The sequence below is a fragment of the Crocuta crocuta genome, unplaced genomic scaffold (genome assembly GCF_008692635.1).
Source record: "Crocuta crocuta isolate KB4526 unplaced genomic scaffold, BGI_CrCroc_1.0 scaffold96, whole genome shotgun sequence".
Taxonomy (NCBI): Eukaryota; Metazoa; Chordata; class Mammalia; order Carnivora; family Hyaenidae; genus Crocuta; species Crocuta crocuta.
This window is the reverse complement of record NW_027531522.1, coordinates 8951157-8973280: the sequence shown is the minus strand read 5'-3', so window position 1 is coordinate 8973280 and position 22124 is coordinate 8951157. Positions and strand designations below refer to the sequence as shown.

General features: G+C 37.3%; 1 protein-coding gene across 1 annotated transcript in view; it reads right to left on the bottom strand.

Moving 5' to 3' along the window:
- CUBN (cubilin) overlaps window positions 1-22124 on the bottom strand; it is a 298802-nt gene that overhangs the window by 250789 nt on the left and 25889 nt on the right. Inside the window, exons 15-17 of the mRNA XM_077772461.1 lie at window positions 16304-16485; window positions 14135-14297; window positions 12980-13167 (exon numbers count right to left, since the gene is read on the bottom strand). Coding sequence (XP_077628587.1) covers window positions 12980-13167; window positions 14135-14297; window positions 16304-16485 — 533 coding nt within the window. The remainder of the gene's footprint in view (window positions 1-12979; window positions 13168-14134; window positions 14298-16303; window positions 16486-22124) is intronic.

The following is a 22124-nucleotide window of genomic DNA, read 5'->3' as shown; positions in this document are numbered from 1 at the left end:
GCTGGCAGATGATACATATCTCGCCCTTAGTAGAAGTGACAGTTGAAGTCCTTTATCCTGTTTCCATGCAATAGTGTGTTTATTTATATCAGAGAGAACTGGCCATCCTCTTGATTTCTCCAAATAGTTTGTAGCACTCCAGGTAGGTGCCCTTTCTAACACCCTCTGCATCTCTATGTCTCATGGGGTTTGGGTCTCCCCATGAGCACGCAACTCGTTCACACACAGTGGATTCTGTTCTGTACAATCTCTCATACCTCCAAAACGAGGTGGGGCTACCGTCGGACTCTTTTTCTCGGCCCCCACTACACCAAGCTATGGAACTGATTCACCTGAGCAATGGTGTGCTTTCTCACTCCATTACAGACGATCAGGACAGCCGAGCAATTGTGGAAAGACTGCACTGGCCACGGGACGAAGATACTAACCCAGTATTTCTAGTCTCTGCCCAAACCCCAAATCCTATATGCTAAACAATGCAGGTGGTTGAATATCATTTCATTTCCCCTTTTTCCTGCCATCTCTAGAAAGATTATTCTCTGAACTAAAATTAATTTCAACATGTGCTTAACTGGAAAACAACAGTCCTCAGCCTCCGCTGCTGGGTTTGGTTAATGCAGCTGCCTTCCGGTTTCAGATATCAGAAGGCTTTCTCGGCCATTCAGGTTTTTACTCTTAAGAATTCCTCAGGGAGTCACAGCCATGAGACTGTAACAAGCATGTCCCCTTGAGGATAACAAGTATCCTCAGGCAGACCAAACGTCTTTGTCGTAGCCCTCCCTCAACCAATCCCAAGGCTGAAGCTCAATAACTTCAATGTCTAACCAGNGGGGTTGGGGAGGGGAGGGAAGCAGTGGGAAGAAGAGGGGGAGGTGATAAAAGATTCTGAGGGAAGATAGATCTCCAGTGTTTCAGCTTGTTGTACTCCCTCACACATCCAATTTTCAGTTCCTTCTTTAAAAGTTTGAAGATTTTACCTGGACGTTGAGTGTCATCATGTCTCACAGATTTTGATACCTAGCATTTTCTCTTTGTTATTTTCTACACTGTCTTTCATTTCATTTTCTATTCCCTTCCTTAACCTAGTAATTATTTAAGAGAGAATGTATAGATTTCCAAGTATTTCAACAATAAAGTTTTTTAGCAATAATTCTAGTTTTGTTACATGGTAAAGAGATATGTGTACAATTTTTGCTTTGTGAATTTGCTGGGATTGGCAAGAGGTCTAAAATATGGCTAATGTGGGGGCGCCTGGATGGGTCAGTCAGTTAAATGTCTGACTCTTGATCTCAGCTTATGACATGATCTCATGGTTTGTGAGTTCGAGTCCCATGTCTGGCTCCACACTCACAGTGCAGAGCCTTCTTGGGATTCTCTTTCTTCCCCCTCTCTCTCTGCCTTTACCCTGCTCGCATGTGGAGTTTTCTCTCTCTTTCTCTCTCAAAAATAAATAAATAACCTTAAAATACCATACAATACAATACCATACAATACAATATGGTTAATGTCATTCAGTGACACTTGCAGAAAAGGGACACGTTCCCTATATTTCAGACAACAATTTAATGTAACTTATGTCTCCCTAACTTATTAATTAGACTCTTCAACTTTTTCTATGCCATTTATCTCTGTTTGCTTTTCCACTTCTAAGAAGGAACAACTTTCTCAGAAGCCTTCTATTTCCCCAGAAGGCATTTCTGTTTCCCCTTCCCTTATCTGTCCCTCTTATGTGGTTCCCTTTTCCACTTCCCAGAATTCTTGGCAACAAGAGGTCAGAGGATTCAAGATTGGTCAAGGAGATTCTATTCATTTCTTTCTATATCCCATTTCAAGCCCTGTCCTTAGCATTATATGGGCTTCTAAAATTATTCAGCCTCCTACTTACACTCTCTGGGATTAAAAATTAAACTTTCATAACTTCCTTATGTGTCCTTCACTTAGAGTTCTGAGGGCTTAAATCACTTATGAATTATTAATGGGAGGTGCTGCTTTTTATTCTGGAAAGATGCTTCTGCCCGTTTCATTGATTTGTTCTATACAATGTAAAAGCTCTCTTAGCTAAAGACAGATGAACTAACAGTTGATCTGTTCTTGCTCTACTCATTATTTTGTTACCAGCCACATTACATCACCCATGGGCAATGTGTGTTTATAAAAGCAGAAATTTTAGTCGAGAGAGATATACAAATCCAAGAATTAATGCATACATGTGTGCTTCTTGTTAAACAAAAAGAAAAATAAAGATATGTTATACTGGGTCTGGCCAATACTGCATTTATTGTCTCCTATAGTTAAATTTTATTCTCAAATAAAATGTTTACAGAGCTCTCTTACCGAGCAAAAAATCTTTCAAAATTACGCTATACATGAAAAAGATAGACTAGGTGATAACTTCTTCATTTAAAGTATATATTCACATGGCAAAAGACAACTGGAACTACATAAAAAGAAGATCTAGGATTTTTAGAGGGGCAGCTATTCCTTCAAAAGAAAATTTCCTATTATAATTCTCCCAGACCTCTCTAGAATTTCCTCTCTGCCTTTCACTCTTTCTAAAGTTTTGGGTGGTCTGTTCTCTCTCATAGAGTTAGTAAATGGCAAAGTCATCTGCTCTCCAAACCATTAATGTACCTAAAATGCCATTATTCTCTTTTTTTTATTCCTTTGCTTAAAAATTCACTTTTTAGGTATACCTTTCAAAAATGAAACCACTGGGGCACCTGGGTGGCTCAGTCGGTTGAGCGTCCGACTTTGGCTCAGGTCATGATCTCACAGTTTGTGGATTCGAGCCCCACATCAGGTTCTGTGCTGAAGCTCAGAGCCTGGAGCCTGCTTCGGATTCTGTGTCTCCCTTTCTCTCTGCCCCTCCCCCACTCATGCTCTGTTTCTCTCTGTCTCAATAAGAAATAAACATCAAAAATTAAAAAAAAGAAAAAGAAAAAAAATGAAACCACCATTTCAGGGAGAAATATATTGAGTCATAATAATGCCACTTGAATTTCATTCCAGTACCACTTTCTTCCATGTTGACTGCCTGAAGGACATGAAAAGAAGTAGATGCACTTTTTAAAAATAAAATAGGTTTAATTCACAAATTACCCCAATAGAGGGATAAGATTTACTGGCAAGAAATTGATGTAAGTCAACATATGTCTATCTAGAATCCCATGAAGGTACATCTAAATCTTATTCTGACAGTAAGTAGAGTTTGATCTTTGTGACCCCAATTTCCTCATTTGTAAAATTAGGAATTTAAATTAGATGATCTCTGAGGCCCTTGCTGGTGCTAAAATTCTACAAATCAATTGATTGTATTCCTTTAGGATGGTCAAGGACATAATAGAAAATCTATTCAATTATTTAAATCACTATACATGTGCTGTCCTAATAGCACTCGTATTTTTTTCCATCAATGACCCCTGAGGGAAATTTGATCAAGACTTTGAGTGTGTGTGTACATCAGAATGTCAATACTTGAATGGCCAGCCATGAAAAGGTATTATCAGCTGCCTCTGAACTGATAAATTCAAGGCAGGAGTTAGAAATTTGGCCTAGGAAACCTTTACATTCTTATTATGTTTTTAATTATTTAAGCTTCTTTTTTTATTCACTGCCCTTATTTATTGTCACAAAGTTTGAAGGAATAGGTAGGGTATCTTGTGGAAGTAGAAACTGAAACATCCAGATGAAGAATTTTCCAAGGTTACATAGTCATCAAATGACTGAACAAAAATAAGAACTTAGATAAATTAACTACAATCCTATTCTGGCCATAAAACATTCCCCCATTCTGGTTTACAAAATTAAATCTTCTGATGCTAGTTTTATATTTTTAATAACTTTTCAGAAGAGTTCAGAATTCATGAACTCCTTATGGAAATTTGATTAGAGAGAGCTGCAATGCCAGAGGCGATATATCATTCCAGGTGCTTTGATGACTCCTTAGAGCCATTAGAACAACCATATAGCCCCTAACAGAAAGGTACTCAGATTTCCCTAAAAATTAGAATTATATTTCTTCCTATCTGAGAAAAAGCACTGTGCCTGATTCCATGTTACAGTCCTGTGACCAGGGAGCCAGATATGGAATTGGGAAATTCACAAGTGCTTCCTTCTTATGGAATATGAGCCACATTTTGCAGTCATAGCCACACAATTGTGTTTTTGTTCTTATCAGAGAACAGTACAACTGGAACTAATTCAGTGTCCAGCTCCCCTGCTCCCCAGATATGTAACCATGGGCAAGTGACAACTTCTCCCGGCCTCAGTTCCCTCCTATCAAAATAGGAATAATGATGGTTGTTGTGAAGATTCAGTGAATTAACTCATGTAAAACATGTATCATATCCAACAGATAGTAGAAAGATAGCAAAGGTTATCTACTTAATTTATTATAGTGTTTTATAGTAAATTTTATATTTATTATATTTTATATTGATATTTATATAAATTTTATAGTATTTCAAAGGCTTAGAATAGCACTTGGTACACAGTAAGTACTGTCTAAGTGAAAGCTATTTTTACTGTTCTTAAAGTTAAAAAGCAGATGTTGGAAATTTAATTTTTATTCACATAAAAATATCTAAAATTGCTGCAAAGTATAAAACTTTAATGTATTTTATGATACACTTTAGGAAACATAAACTGAATGAATATACACATTTACCTCACCATCCGAGGCAAAAGTCTCTGGATTTAAAAAACTATGTTGCTGAACCTAGAGAAGCAGTTCAAGATTGCAGCATAGAAAGTTCCTGAACTCAACTCCTCTTAGGAACACAACAAATCTACAGCTACATACAGAAAAATTCCCTCTGAAAAAGACCTGAAAACTACCTGAACAAACTCCTCCACAACAAAAAATAAAAGGGGCACATCAAAAGAGGCAGGAGATGCAGAGACATAGTCTCTCCAAAAAACCCACCCCCCAGTACAGCAACCCACATTTGAGGCATCTCACAATCTCCCCAAGGAGCAAGGGGCTTCTTCCCACATGAGGGACCCAAATCTTGGAACCTCCACCAAAGAGATAAGACCCCAAACTGTCTGGTTTTGAAAACCAACGAAGCTTAGGTCCAGGAACCATATGGCCGTGAGGAATAGAGATTTCACTCTTAAAGAGCTCACACAAAGACTCACTCACCCTGGGACCTAGTGCAAAAGCAGCAGTTTGAAAAGCACTTGGAGCATAAGTAAAGGAGATTCATTTACCATTCTTACAGCATCTGTCAGAAGAGCAGGAGCCTACAGGACTTCCCTCTGGGAACAGAGACACTGGTAGCTACCATTTTTGGCACGTTCCTTCTAATCTGCTATTGCTGGTAGGGCATGCTCAGCCTTTACGTGCTACACCCCATGGCCCCGTCTAAGCTGGACAAGCAAGCACCCGACTCATGTTCACCACTATTCAGCAGCTCACTCAAAGCCAGCTGGGTGAGTGCCTCACCCCCATATGCCACTCCACCTTGGCCTTGCCAATGATGACCCGGTCAGTGCCCCACCCCTGTATGCTCCTTCACAGTGGCACCACCAAAGCCAGCCAGCTGGTGCAGTTCATACAAGGAATGCCCCATGAGCATCTGCTTCTCATGCCCAAGGGGGATTGGGCCTGGGTCCTATGGGTCTGAAACAAATGGAGAGAAAATTCTTGGCAGGCTACCACCACCCATAGGGCACTGCACAGACAGACGACTGAAACACACTCCCCAGTCTTGCTGTGAAAAGTCCTACCTACCTCACATGGAAGTTCAGCCTGAGGAGCAGACTTCAGGATTGCCACACATGTGGAGACTACAGACGTGCTCTTGAGAAACATAGGCTATAGGAAAGCATCTTTGTACTCTTACTTGATCTTGCTACAGCTCAACAATAACTCCCAGAAAAAAGTTCATACATTCATATGGAGCCTTGAAATTTGCAACTGTTGTTAAGGGGACACATCTAGATCACTTGGATCAGAGCTAGCAGTGTCTACAATTGACATCTCATAAGATTGTGTATATTTGAATACCTTAAAAGCTGCTGCCTGAGGATCTAGCTTCTAATTGGCCTGAAACTAGGTGCTGACTGAGATCCCCTCTCTGGAACACTCATAGGTCTTGGCACACCCTCAACAACTGGAACCTACCAAGAAAATGTCAGGCTGCTTAGACAATCACAAGGGTTTGAAAGACAACAAAGGCTTAGGGCAAGGTTAAATGATAAGGTTTATCTCCTACAAAAGATCATTCACACAAGACCTGGAAAGATAGCTGTTACAAGTGATACATAGAAAGGGACACAGAGAGATAAGCAAAACGAGAAGACAGAGGACTATGTTCCAAATGAAAGAACAAGGTAAAACCCCAGGAGGGTGGGGGGTGGAGGAGGCAGGGAGGGAAATACTTTAATGAGACAAAGATAAATAATATACCTGATAAAGAGTTCCAAGTAATGGTCATAAAGATGGTCACTGATCTCTAAAGAAGAATGGATGAGCACAGTGAGAACTTCAACGAAGAGATAGAAAATATAGTACCAGACTGAAGCCACAGAAAAAAAAGAATACAATAACTGCTCTGAAAAATACACTAGGAGGGTTCAACAACAAATGAGATGAAGCAGAAGACAGAATCAGTGAGCTGGAGACAGGGCAGTGGAACTCACACAAACAGAGCAGCATGAATAAAATAAAATTAAACTAAAGATAGCTTAAGGAACCTACAGGACACCATCAAGCAGAATAACATTCACATTATAGGGGTCCCATACAGAGGAGAGAGAGACAAAGGGGCAGAAAACTTATTTGAAGAAACAGTAGCTGAAAGAATCCCTAATCTGGGTAAGGAAAGAAACATCTAGATGTAAGAAGCCCAGAAAGGTCCAGAGAAAATGAACCCAAAGAGACCCACACCAAGACATAATATAATTAAAATGTCAAAAGTTAAAGAGAGAACCTTAAAAACAGCAAGAGAAAAACTTCTTATGTATAAAGGAACCACCATAACACTGTCAACAGATTTCTCAGCAGAAAATTTGCAGGCAAGAACTGAGGAGCATGATATGTTCAAAGTGCTGAAAGCGAACAACTTTCAACCAAGAATACCCTACTCAGCAAGGTTATCGTTCAGAATTGACAAAGATATAGAACTTTTAAGATAAATAAAAGCTAAAAAAATTTCAACACAAAATGAGTTTATGAGAAAAATCAAAAGGACTTCTTTAAGCTAAAAAAAAAAAAAGGGTGCTTATCAGTTACAGGAACATATATGGAGGGGCGCCTGGGTGGCTTAGCCGGTTAAGCGTCTGACTTTCGCTTAGGTCATGATCTCGCGGTTTGTGGGTTTGAGCCCCGCGTCGGGCTCTGTGCTGACTGCCAGCTCAGAGCCTGGAGCCTGTTTCAGAGTCTGTGTCTCCCTCTCTCTCTGACCCTTCCCTGATCACACTGTCTCTCTCTCTCTCTCCTAGAAAAAAAAAAAAAAAAGAACATATATGGAAGTAAAAACCTCACTGGTAAATATGTATTAAAGGGAGTGTATTAGTCACTTACAATATTAGTAAGAAGATTAAAAAACAAAAGTAGTAAAAAATAACTGTAACTACAATAATTACTGAAGGGATATACAAAATAAAAGATGTAAAATGTGACATCAAAAACATAAAATGTACTGGGAGTAGTAAAAATGAAGAATTTTAGAATGTGTTCAAATTTAATTTGCTATCAACTTAAAGTAGATTGTTATAAATATGGCTGCTGTATATGAGCCTCATGGTAATCACAAAGCAAAAACCTATAGTAGATACACAAAATCTAATGAGAAAGGAATCCAAGGATAACACTATAGAAAGTCAATAAACCAGAGGGAATAAGCCAATAAAAGACAAAAGGAACAGAGAGGAACTATAAAACACAAAGGAAACAATTAGCAAGGTAGAGTAAGTACATACTTACCAATAATTACTTTAAATATAAATGTGCTAAATTCTCCAATCAAAAGACATTTAGGGGCTGAATGTATTAAAAAAATAAAAATAAAAAAAACAAGGCCCATCTATATGCTGCCTACAAAAGACTCACTTCAGACGTAAGGACACACGTGGGTAGAAAATGAAGTGATGGAAAAAGATATTTCATACAAATGGAAACCAAAATAGTTGGGGGGAGGGAGGGAGGCAAACCATGAGAGACTCTTGAATGCTGAGAACAAACTGAGGACTGATGGGGGGGAGGTGGGGGAAGGAGGGAGATGTGCATGGAGGAGGGCACTTGTGGGGATGAGCACTGGGTGTTATATGGAAACCAACTTGACAATAAACTATTAAAAAATAAAAATAAAATTAAAAAAACAAACAAACAAATGGAAACCAAAAGAAAGCTGGAGTAGCTATACCAGTACCAAACAAAATAGAGTTTAAAACAAAGATGCTTGTAAAAGACAAAGACGGGCATTACATAATGATAAAAGGTCAATCCAACAGAAGATTTAACATTCGTAAGTATTTATGTACCCAATAGGAAACATCTAAATATATAAAGCAAATACTAACTTACCTAAAGGGAAATATTGACAATAATACAGACATTGTAGGAAACTTTAGTGCCCCATTTACATCAATGGATAGACCATTCAAACAGAAAATTACTATGTACCACATCAACGTAATAGATATATACAGAACATTCTACCCAAAAGCATCAAAATATACATTCTCCTCAGGTGCACATGGAACATTCTCCAGGATGATCATATGTTAGAGCACAAAACAAATCTCAATAAATATAAGAAGACTGAAATCATACCAAGCATCTATTCCAATCATAATGGTATGAAACTAGAAATCAATTAGAAGAGAAAATCTTTAAAAATCACAAACGTGAAGATTAAACAAAATGCTACTGAAAACCAAGGATTCAATGAGCAAATCGAAGAATAAATTTTTAAAAATGCCTTGAGTCAAATAAAAATGTTAACACATCATACCAAAATCTATTGAATGCAGCAAGAACAGTTCTAATAGGCAAGCAAGATTTAGGCTTACCTCATGAAATGAGAAAAATCTCAAACCACCTAACCTTACACCTAAACCAATTAAATAAAGAAAAACAAATTATCTCCAAAATTAGTAGAAGGTAAGAAATAGTAAAGATCAGAGTGGAAATAAATAAAGCACAGATTTAAAAGAGAACACAAAAAAATCAGTGAAACCAATAGCTGGTTCTTTGAAAAGATAAAATTGACAAACGTTTAGTGAGACTAACCAAGAAAAACAGCAGGCTCAAGCAAAAAAAGAAAGAAAAAAACAAACAAACCAGAAATGAAAGAGGAGAAGTTATCACAGTAATACAAAGGATCATAAGAGACTACTTTGAAAAATTATACGCCAACAAATTAGATAACTTAAAAGAAATGGATAAATTCCTAGAAACATATACATATACTGTATCATGAAAATTAGAGAATCTGAATAGACCAGCTATTAAAAGGGAGATTGAATTAGTAGTCAGAAATCCCCAACAATCAAAAGTCCAGGCTTCAGTGATGATTCACAGATTTAAAACTTATCCACCTCAAACTCTTCCAAAAATTTGAAAAGTAAACAATGCTTCCAAACTCATTTTCTGATTCCAGCATTAGCCTAAAACCAAAAGCAGACAAAAACGCCACCAGAAAAAGCACTCTAGGCCAATATTCTTGATAAACATAGATGTAAAAATCCTCAGCAAAATATTAGTAAACTCAATTCAACAACAAATTAAAAGAATCATGTGCCACAATCGAATAGGATTTATTCCAGGGATGCAAGGATGTTTTAGTATATGCAAATAAATCAATGTGACATACTACATTAACAAAATGAAGGATAAAAATCATATGATCATCTCAATAGACAAAGAAAAAGCATTTGACTAAATTCAACATCATTTATGATTATAAAGTCTCAAGACAATGGGTGTAGGTAGAATATAGCTCAACATAATAAAGGCCATATATGACAGGCCACAGTTAAGATTATTCAATGATGAAAAGCTAAAAGCTTTTCCCTTAAAATCAGAAACAAGATAGATCCCCACTCTTGCCACTTTTATTTAACATAATATTGTAATTTCTAGCAAGGGAATACACAGGAAAATGGAAAAAGAAAAAAAGGCATCCAAATTGGAAAGGAAGAAGTAAACTAGCCATTATTTGCAGAAGACACGATCTTATATATAGAAAACCCCACATAGTAGACCAAAGACCATTAGAACTAATAAATTCAGTAAAGCTGCAGGGTGTCAAATCAGTATAGAAATATACGTTGCATTTTTATATTCTAGTAACAGGCTCTCAGAAAGAGAAATTCAGAAAATAATCTCCATTTCAACTGTATCAGAAAGAATAAAATACCTAGGAATAAATTTAACCAAGGAAGTAAAAGTCCTGTACATTAAAACTATAAACACGAATGAAATAAATTGAAGAAGACACAAATAAATGGAAAAATACTCTGTGCTCATAGATTAGAAGAATTAATGTTGTTAAAATGTCTATGTTACCCAAAGCAATATAGAGATTCAATTCAACCCCTATCAAAATTCCAATGGCATTTTTCACAGAAAGAGAACAAACCATCCTAAAATGTGTAGGGAACCACAAAAGATTCTAAATAGCTAAAGCCATACTGAGAAAGAAGAAAAAAGCTGGAGGAATCATACTCCCTGATTTCAAACTATATTACAAAGCTAAAGTAATCAAAACAGTATGGTATTGGCACAGAAACAGACACAAAGATCAATGGAACAGAGCAGAAAACCCAGAAATAAACCCAATTATATTGGGCTTATTATTTACAATGAAGGAGGCAAGAACATACAATGGGGAAATCTCTTCAGTAAGCAGCGTTGAGAAAACTGGACAGCCTCACGCAAAAGAATGAAACTGGACCACTATCTTACACCATCCACAAAATTAGCTCAAAATGCATTAAAGTCTTGGATGTAAGACCAGAAACCATAAAACCCCTAGAAGAAAACAGGTGGAAAGCTCTTTTACATTGGTCTTAGTGATACCTTTTTTGGATCTGACTCCAGAAGCAATGGAAAGAAAAGCAAAATGAACAAAGACTACATCAAACTAAAAGCCTTCTGCGAAGTGAAGGAAACTATCAAAAAGACAACCTAATGGATGGAAGAAGATATTTGTATTTCATATATCAAAAAAATAGTTAAAATCCAAAACATATAAAAAAGATCACACAACTCAATAATAACAAAGTCTGATTAAAAAACTGGCAGAAGATATGAGTAGACATTTGTCCAAAGAAGACATACAAATGGTCAACAGGCACATAACAAGATGCGTAACATCATTCATTGTCCAGGAAATGCAATCAAAACCACGATGACATATCACCTCACACCTGTGGGAATAGTTATTCTCAGAAAGACAANAAAAAAATAAGAGAAAAAAAAAAAAAAAAAAAAAAGGAACCCCTGTGCGCTATTGGTGGGGGTGAAGCCACTATTGAAAACAATATGGAAGTTCCTCAAGAAATTAAAAATACAACTATAATATGATCCAGCAATTCTACTTCTTAATATTTAACCAAAGAAAAGGAAACCACTAATGTGAAAAAGATATATGCACCTCTATGTTCACTGCAGCATTATTTACAATACCCAAGATATGGAAGCAAATTACGCGTCCACTCATAGATGAATGGACAAAGAAGATGAGGAAGAATGAAAAATCTTGCCATTTGCAACAACATGGATGGACCTTGTGAGTGTTTTGCTACAAAGTTTCAGTCATAAAATAACTCCTGGGGAAGTTAATGTACAACATGGGGGTCTATAATCAAAAATACTGTCTTGCACATTTGAAAGTTACTGAAAAAGTAAATCTTAAAAGCTCTCATCATAAGAAAAAAAGTATTACTTTGTATGGTTACAGGTAGGTAAATACACTTAATGCAGTGATCATTTTGCAATGTATACAAATGTTGAATCATTATGTTGTACACTTGAAACTAATGAGATGTGTATTTCAATTATGCTTCAATAAAATAAATATTGCTGTGGTGCCATGGTCAGTGTACTTCATTTTTCAGCGAAATCCAGATCTTATACTAAAATTCTTTGTTTCCTCACTATATATAAAGGAGGGAAGAGGGCAAGGGGTTACGAAGGTTTTTCCTGGAAAAATAAATTGAGTCTCTTATGAGCAAACAAACCTCAATGCCTCTCTGAGTTTATATAAAATGATTGCACCCAACAAAAAGTGTTTTGTCTTTCTTGCTAAACACTTTAATTTGTGGCTTGACCGATAATTGAGCAAAAGAAATACCAGGCCAGGCAAACAAAAACTGCCTTTTTGTTTCAGATATTCCTTGTTATTCCAACAATTACACACACTTAAATCAGAGTCAAAGTTTTTTGAGAGAGCAAGCAGTGCTGATGAAGGAAAAAGGAACTAAACTCTGTAACAAGGGTTATCCAACACTCTAACTTAACTCTCTGCCACTTAGCTCACCTGGGCAAATCCTTTTCCTTGTCTGGGTTGAGTTTCCTGGACAATCCATGAAAACTATGTCTGATTAGTAAAACTTATTAGTCCTACTTATTTGTACTCACCGCAGTTATTAAGGGTCAGTTTCACGCATATGAATTCCTAGTCTCAGCTTTCATTTTTGTCCTTTGCTATTTCACTACCAATCTCCTGTCTCACCATCTCTAGATCTATTTTTGGCAAATTCTCTCCTACCCTCTCACACAGTTGTTCTCAGACTCTAGCCTGAGTCAGAATCACTGGGAGGGTTGGGGTGCCGATGACTGAGCATCTCCCAAGAGGTTCTGATTCAGGAGGTCTGAGATAGGACACAGCATTGCATTCCTAACATCCAGATCATCCGGAGAATCTGCATGCTGCTGGCCCTATGACCACTTGAAAACCACTAGACTATAGAGAACAGAAAAATGTTGATAAACATCATCGAAGGGCCTCAGAGTCGTAAAAGTTACCTCAATATAACTGTGAGAACAGCCATTCGGGCTTTCCAGTTCCACATGGGTGAAGTTGACTTGTATTTGTTCTCCCGGGGGCTGAGTTATAACATAGATGCACTGTCTGCTGTGAGTGAAAGGTCCAGACAAGTCAGAAGAGATAAGACCCTCTGGGTCGGTATAGTTCCCTCCACAATGCAGATACGCTAAAGAGAACAGGGAAGAGAAGGGAAAGATCATGTGACTGGCCATTCTCGTGGCTGTCAGGCATTATATACCACTTTAAAAAATTTACACACATTCACACACAATCATATATCCACTTTATTCACCCTATACAGGCTTATGCCTCTAATTATATTTTCAGTTTGATGTATGTTTGTGGAATATCCATGTAGAGCCTAAAGAAATAGATATAGGGAGGCGTGATCTAACTTCCAATCTAACATCCTCTTCTACAAATTGCTTTGTAATTTTTTTTAATTTATTTATTTGTTTTGTTATATAGAGAGAGAGAGAAAGAGAGAGAGAGAGAGAGCACGAGTAGGGTAGGGGCAGAGAGAGAGAGAGAGAGAATTCCAAGCAGCCTCGAGCTCACCAACTGTAAGATCATGACCTGAGCTGAAATCAACAGTCAGAAGTTTAACTGACTGCATCACTGAGGCGCCCCTACAAATTGCTTTTTAAATACATTTATGTTCTCCTTCATTCCAGAAAGATTGGAGGCAGTTTATAAAAGATATGTGATAAAACAAAATACACAACTAGAAAAATGAATCCGGTTAGAGGCATAATGAACAGAGGATAAGAGGATGTGCTCAGGGGAGAGTTGACATGCACAGAGAACAGGTGTAGACAGACTGCCTGGATTACAGCAAGGTTGCTCTAAATTCAGCCCGAAGCCGGAGCAAACGAAGAAAGGAGACCCGCGGAATGTGTTCACTGTTATTTTTTCCTGATACTGAGACCTGAAAGGTGCTTTTCCTGTGAGTTCTCATCAGGGCACAACGATGTATGCTAAGAACAAAAGCCCCAAAGTAAAAATCATAGAGTATTTTCTTGTTTTTCATTGGTTGCTGGTTTGTTTTCAGCTGTCAATACAAGCTATGAGCATAAAAGCAAAGCGCAGTCCCTCACATTTAGATGAAGCTTCCAACTGTTGCGGTTACTTACAAGGTGATGTTAAGTAGGTGATATGGAAGCCTTGGTCATTAATCTCGTTGTCAGAATGGAAATGAATTCTGGCAAGGGGACCTGTAGTCTGCAGAGGTGGGACAGAGAGAGTGGTGCAGAATTTTCCAAGAACGGCGTCCTGATTCAGAGGACCATCTCGAATCTAAAACAAAAGAATGAATCATCAAGCGCAAAGTGGTCAGATTTTGACAAACCCAGTCACCTTGTATGTTAGCTTCAGAAAACCTGTGATTTGAAACTGGTGGCTCTCACAGGTTTCCATCACGCCTCTATCAGCTGCCGGTCACTAAAGGGCAGTCCCCTTCACCCCTCATCCCTGATGCCGCATCTTCTGTCTAAATCTTAATTCCGAGGCTAGATGTATACCTTGAAATTTTCTCATGAATCTTTCTCAGTGTTTTGTTTCCTAGGTTTCCTCCCCCAGGTGTTTGTTTAGAAATGATACGTTAATTCCTAGTAATTGAGAAGGAGAAAATGAATAGATGCAAGGAATATAAAAGAAGGAATGCCCACGATGGTGACTGATTCACAACTTGCTTCAGAAGGATCAGGGGTGGAAAGGAAGCGAAGTCAGATCAGACATAACACAGAGACAGTTTAAATGTATTTTAAAAGTGTAATCCTACTACTAATTAGGTACTGTGATAATGACCATAGGACCTGAGAAATTCTTTTTAATTATTGGTTTTTAATTTTTTTTTTAAATTTATTTCTGAGAGAGAGAGAGAGAACGTGAGCAGGGTAGGGCAGATAGAGAGGGAGACACAGAATCCGAAGCAGGCTCCAGGCTCTGAGCTGTCAGCACAGAGCCCGACATGGGGCTTGAACCCACAAACCGTGAGATCATGACCTGAGCCAAAGTCAGACGCCCAACCAACTGAGCCACCCAGGCGCCCCTTTAATTTCTTAAATAATGATGTTAACCTCTCCATAATTCTGTTGTAACTGCAAATCCTGTATGGCGTAGAACACCAAACATCAGTGAACAAAATAACATTTTAACATGGCAAATTCTGCCCATTCAAATTACTTTTTCTAGGGGCAGCCAAGATATAGGGCACCACTATCGTATTCCTATATATAACTAGTGCCTTGAAATACTGTTGAGGAATGAGAAGCATTTCAATGTTACCAGAATGATTAATACTCTCTACTATACATGAATCTAGGAATTATGCAGGAACAAAAAACAAACCCTCTAATTTTAATATGATGGAACTCATTGAAATTAATTTCAAGAAATCCACGCTACTGTCAACATTTAAAGGATTATGTAGCTGAAATTTTCCAGGGAGCGGTAGAAGTTCCCATCATTCCCAAAGATTTCAAATCCATTACAACTGCTAAATTAGTAATGACTTTAACTTGTGGAGATCCCTGTTTGACAGTCGCACCTTTCTATCCTTTATGAATAATTCCAAAGCCCTCCATTCTCTAATGGACTTGGAAAAGCCTATTGTCTTTTATTACTACTGCAAGGACTACTGTGATTTATGGTAACAAACAAGACAAGAGCAATGTAAAAACTCAGTCTTCTCAATGATCTTTTCAGTCTATAAATACAGAGCAACATTTCTGATATACCTATATGCATATGGCATTTGAATATAACAGCCCGTTTTTCCACTTCTATATTTTAATCTTTCACTAATGGTAAGCAGGAGGGATACAGACTGGCTCTTCTCCCAATGACAATTATGAGTATATTCTAGGCTCACCCTTTAGCAATGCATTTCAACATAATTGCTATTAAGTTATTTTTTCTTCATGGAACACAGTAGCCAGCTTGTGAAATTGTATGCCAGGTTCGCAAAGACAAATGAAATCTTGATTTTGCATTGGAAAAGATACCCATTACTGAATGTTTCTCTTGTTAATTCTTCTATCCCCTTATTAGGGGATTGGGCTTCTAGGAATTGACAGGGAAAAGTAAGGCAGTCTATTTCCCAGATTCAAATGAGACCCAGAAGAAGCCACTAGCTGGCACAATTAAGAATAAGGAATTAGCAAGGCTCAGACATTGGCTGCCTATTGAAGAGGATATCTAACATTGCGAGGAAATTGTAGTCATCCACAGGTATCACCAAACCATAGTTCTTGGAGTTCTAACCATATCATGACATGTTCTATCTAATTACATTTGTTTACCTCAAGATAATCTTTGCTGCAATCATCATGGTGCTCCAGACTCAAGGTCCCAAAAGTAAATGTTATCAAGAGGCCAGGACTGGCTGCAACTTTCCAGACACAATCTCTTCCTGAAGGATACTTTCCAGGGTATCCCGGAGATGTAATGGAACCATAGGTGCCTGTCAGTATACCTCCACACTCTAAAGTAAGAGGAAAAAAATAACCTTACATTTGGATACACGTTTTAATTTACATAGAGTTATGACAGATTTTGTTGCAAGAAGACAAGCTTTGTTGAAATAACGATGTACAATGTGGGACTCCCTCATCAATGAAACAAGGCTTTCAGTTTGCCAGTTTAATACAGTTATAAATCTAGGAATATTAACTGACAAATGAATGAGTCACCCATGCATTGAGCTCTGTTCTTATCAGCTATTGCACGGTGATATCATTTTAAAATACAGTGCTGAACTGTCTGAGGGGTGAATAATAAGATAATATATTGTGTTCACTTTGAGGGAGATTAATTTCTGCATAACTTTTACAAGCTCTGGTTCTTCAAAAGTTCTTTTTTTTGTAAAGTTTTTTCATTTGTTTTTGAGAGAGGGACAGAGAAAGCATGCATGCACAAGTAGGGGAGGGGCAGAGAGACAGAGGGAGACAGAGGATCTGAAGTGGGCTCTGCACTGGCAGCAGAGAGCCTGATATGGGGCTCAAACTCAGAAACCATGAGATCACGACCTGAGTTGAACTCGAACGCTTAACTGAATGAGCCACCCAGGTGCCCCCAAAAGTTATTTTAACTCTTAAAAAGTTCCAGAACTTCTGTTACCCCTATGCCTTTCAACAAACCAGATTGTTTTATACATTAGAATAGTTAAGGGCTACATACTTTTCATTTGAGAAAATTTCTTACACTATGATAATAGTTCATTAAACTCTTTATTTTATGAAGGAACATATTCAAATATGTACATGCAGTGGCCCTGACCAGGAATGGAGTGAAAGAAATGTGGGGCCGGGCTTTGTGACAGCCACTCCATAACTACCCTCCAACGTTGTAATCAGCGACTGGAAAAATTCTTCCTTTATTAATACTCACATTTATTAACAAAGAGTCTGTGATTGCTTATAAGAAATCCTGATGTAAAATTGAAAAACAGAGATACTAAATACAAATCTAGATTGTAGTAAATATAAGTTAGAGAAAATAAAATAAGGTGGTATTTCAGATATGCAAGATGTGGTATTCACATAGCTATGCAGGTTACATAGAAAATTCTTGCTGCGAAGGCAAAAAGTGAGACAAATTAGTTACAGGATTCTCACGTTCCTACTACGAAAACATCTCAGTTGCTCAGAGGAAGAGAAGTTTCCTAAAATTTAGAAGTTAAATTACCATATGGATAAAAAATTAAAATGCCATAAGCAAAGTAAAATGTTAATGGCGAGCTGGGAAAATATATACTACAAATATATAATACAATATATAATACAAAAAGTTAATATGTCTCATATATGAAGAGCTTCTAAAAAGAGTAGAGATATAAACAGAGTTCTGTGGTAAAAATTCAAATGTCCCTTTACATGGAAGAGATGCTTAGCCTCACTCACAAGGGACATACAAATAAGAACTTTGCTGAGACACCGTTTCTTACCTCTCAGGATGATAAATACCCAGAATATTGAAAACAAATTCTGGTGGTGCTGTGGGCAACTAGGCACTCTCGTACATTGCTGATGAGAATGCAAGACAGTACAACACTTACAGAGAAGACTATGGCAAAGTCGAGCAAAAATACAGGCATTTATTTTTTGACCAAGCAACCACACTTTTAGAAATCCATCCCAAAGGTACATTGGCAAAAATGCAGTAGGACAAATTCACAAGGACTTTGTCGCAGTATTATGTGGAATTCCAAAAGACCGGATACAAGGCAAATATCCGACAAGAAAGTGCTGATTGAATAGACAGTGTCTGAGATATCTATTAATGGCACGCTACGCTCTAGTTATGGACTAGTCTCTATGATATCTCAAGAGAAAAAGCAAACGACAAACAAGTGTGTATTGTATGTTACTGTTTTTCAAAGGGAAAAATATGATCATATGTAATGATCTGCTTATATTTTTGAAATGGAAGTATAAATCCAAGACTAATACAAGTTGTTACCTTTTTAAAATTTATTTGGAGAGAAGCGGAGACAGCTCAAGTGGGAGAAAGACAGGGATAAAGGGGAGAGAGAGGATCCCAAGCAGGCTCCCCACTGCCAGCACAGAGGCCAATGAGGGACTTGAACCCATAAAGCCAGGAGATCATAACCTGAGCTGAAACCAAGAGTCCAATGCTTAATCTACTTGAACTGCCCAGGTGCCCCCCAAATTGTTACCTTTGTGAGAAGAAAGGAATAAAATGGAAGGGACGAGGATGAAACCTAGTCTTCTCCAACTTTACCATGAATTTTGATTTTGCTTTGGAACCATGAATATGTTTTACATAGTTATAGAGCAAAATTCAATAAAAACAAAAAAGCGAAATGTTTAAAACTGCAAGCAAAATGAAATATCTATCCTAAGCTAACAGTTGATACACAGAGGGAAGAAATATTCCAAGATACTTTAAAACACTGTAAAGTTTGATTACAGGGCTTGAGTGAAACATACATTAAGTACAGAAAGAATAACCAAGAAATACTAACTGGCTTTCAGTTATCATATTACTAGTAATAATACTGGTATTGTTATTTTGAAAATTCATACAGTAGAATTAACTATATAGGTAATATGTTAATGTCACTGGGAACCAGGATTTTTCATGAAGTGAGAAGAAGTACAAACATAAATTTAAAAAACTTGTAATTTCAATATGCTAATATTTTGGAAGATGACTAAGAATACATGATACACCTTTTCTTCAAAAATAATGAAAATATTTTCTAGTTCTTTCCACTGCAAGATGTAGAGACTTTCTTCAATCTAGTAGCAACAGCCACTTCTAGCACCCAAGTTATGAAACTTAAATACCATTTCCTGGTAGAGGGGTATGAACTCTTCACAGAAATAACTGGTTCCTGTCCAAACACTATAAATATGTATGAAGAACCTGGAACATCTATCAGAGCAGAAGGCAAGAAAGCTTACAAAGATAATCGGAATTGGGTCAAAGAGGCGCTGAAACTAATTTGAAAGTTTTCCCACTAGCCAAATATGGAACATTTTAACATAAAAGAAGTTTAGAATGGATTATAATATATCAAATATGATAAAAGATGTGTTCATGGATATTAACATCCATACAAAATAAAAGAAGTAATGACTAATTGTTCTTTCTGGAGCAAGCTAGGAAGCCAAGTCATTAATTTGAATACTGGGGAAATATTAGGGGAAAGAATCAAGCATGTATCCTACGTTTCCTATAGATCTGTATGGGAGAGTAACTGAATAGTTGACGTAAGAAAGTTCTACTCCTCTGAAGAAACTCCAGATAACAAAGAAGAAATGATAAAATTCAACTGTCATCATTTTGAAAGCCCCAGGGAACAACAAACCTAAACAATGAACCTAAGGGTTGCTAAGACCATTACAGAAAGTGTGTAGCTTTTTAATGGAAAGATCAAGTTGAGGCAGTCAAAACAGCCCAATCAATGTTGCAGTCATAATAGGAACACAAGTGGATATCAAGTACCTCCTAATGTAATTATTTTTGTCCCCTCAAAAATTAAATTGGAATTGGAATTGATTTGGATTGAACCTCTTGCTTCATTTAACTACCCATTTACAGCATAAAAAATGGCATGTGGTGTATAAACAACAAAATCTAGAATCTGGGACAACAGTTTATAATAGTAAGAAATTATTATTTGTTTTAGTTTTTATTGTTTTCAGGCACTGAGAAGCAAACAGTGAAGGGTTGTGATCCTTGAGGGAAGGGAAGCATGTGTGATAAATTCCCTGTTCCCTCTGGGATTCTCCCTGCGGGCAGCTCCCAAATTACACACGGCACAGGGCAGTGGTGTCCAAGGAGCAGTGATCTTCTTATTGAGTGGAAGAAACAAAATTCCGGATTTGAGGCTACTAGAATGGCTGGGATTTTTGAATACGGTACTGTAGAGAAGACAGCTGCATGACAATGGCACCCCAAAAATGTACAGGGGTTTCGTTGGGCCCTTAGCTGAATCTTAAGCTGTATATGCAGAGGGAAAGACTTCAGAAAGTCTAATGCAAAGTATAAGAGCTACGAGGCATAGTCAAAACCTCTAGCATATGTGTAATTTGAGTCCTAGAAGGAGAGGAGAGAGGAAAAATGACAGAAGCATCATCTGATCATCTCCATAGATTTAGAAAAAGTACTTTATATGTATCAACATCCATTCACAACAAAAACTCTTGACAAGCTAGGGATAAAAAGTAAGATGGTTTAAAAACATTCAAAATATCTTTGACACTTCTTCTGTTGAGGTAGGGTATATGTCTCCTCCCCTTAAATTCCGGGCAGGCTTATGAGTGCTTCAGCATATTAAAAGTATGGAAGAAATAACACAATATGATTTCCAAGGATAGGTCAGAAAAAGCCATGCAGCACCTGCTTGGATCAACATGTTGGAATGCTCGCTCCAAGAAAAACCAAGGAAAGAAATTTCACTAGTCTAAGACCAACATCAGAGAGGGGCTACATGGAGGCATTCAAGTCAACAGCTTGGTTCAACTCTTATCCAAAAGCCAGCATCAACTGAGTGGGTCAGCTTAGGTTTCTAGCCTCACTGAGCCTTTAGATGACTACCATTCCAGCCAACATCAGGTAATAGCTGCTCCAGAGATCAAATGATAACTGGTCTCTTTCCAAATTCTTGGTCCACAAAATCAGAAACATAATAAAATGACAAATGTTCTACAACACTAAATTTGTAGGCCATTTATTATACAGTAATAGCAATTTGGAGCAAACATCCTTAATCTGATAAAAATTATCTCCAAAAACTTACAGCTAAAGCATTACATTCAATGGTGAAATACCAAATATTTCTCGATGAGGTTGGGAACAAGATAATAATGCCTAGTCCACCACTTTTGTTCAGTACTGTACTGGATGTCCCAGCCAGGGTAATAAATAAGTTGAGGGAAAGAAAAAGGTAAATCCTAGTTACCAAGATTGGGAAGGAAGATGTTAAAAAGAAAACCACAGGCCCAAAATGGTGTTAGTTAGGCCAAGTCTTCAAATTTGGGCTTAATACCTAATCTAATTGGACTTTCAACCTCCCCCAGAAATGTAATCTTAACCTGTCAGTCAGGAATTTTCCACTCGGCGCCAATGAGTCTGGCCATATGAGCTTTCTCCATCCCCCAAAGGAAGATGAAGTAATCTGCATGATTAGACTCCTTACTCTTCTCCCTAAGAGAAGACCTTGCCTGGATCAATCTTTTTCTTTTGCTAATAACTTCTTACCTTGCCATTCTTTGCCATAAAAACTTTTCATTTTATATAATTCCTTAGGGCTCCCCTGTGTTTGCTAGATGGGATGCTGACCGATTAATGAATTATTTCATAAAAACAATTAGATCTTTAAATTTACTCCATTCAATTACGTTTCTTAACAGAGAAAAACAGCCTTTATTCATTGAGAATATAGCTGTGTAGGTAGAGAAATCCAAAAGAATCTACTAAAAGAACTATTAGAATTGATTAATGAATTTAGCAATGTGGCTAGATTCAAAATCAAATATTTTAAAAAATACATCATAATTCTATATACTAACAAATAAAAATGACATGTTAGAAAAACAGCATTATTCTACATAATATAAAATATTAAATATCTAGAAAAAGACAACAAAATAT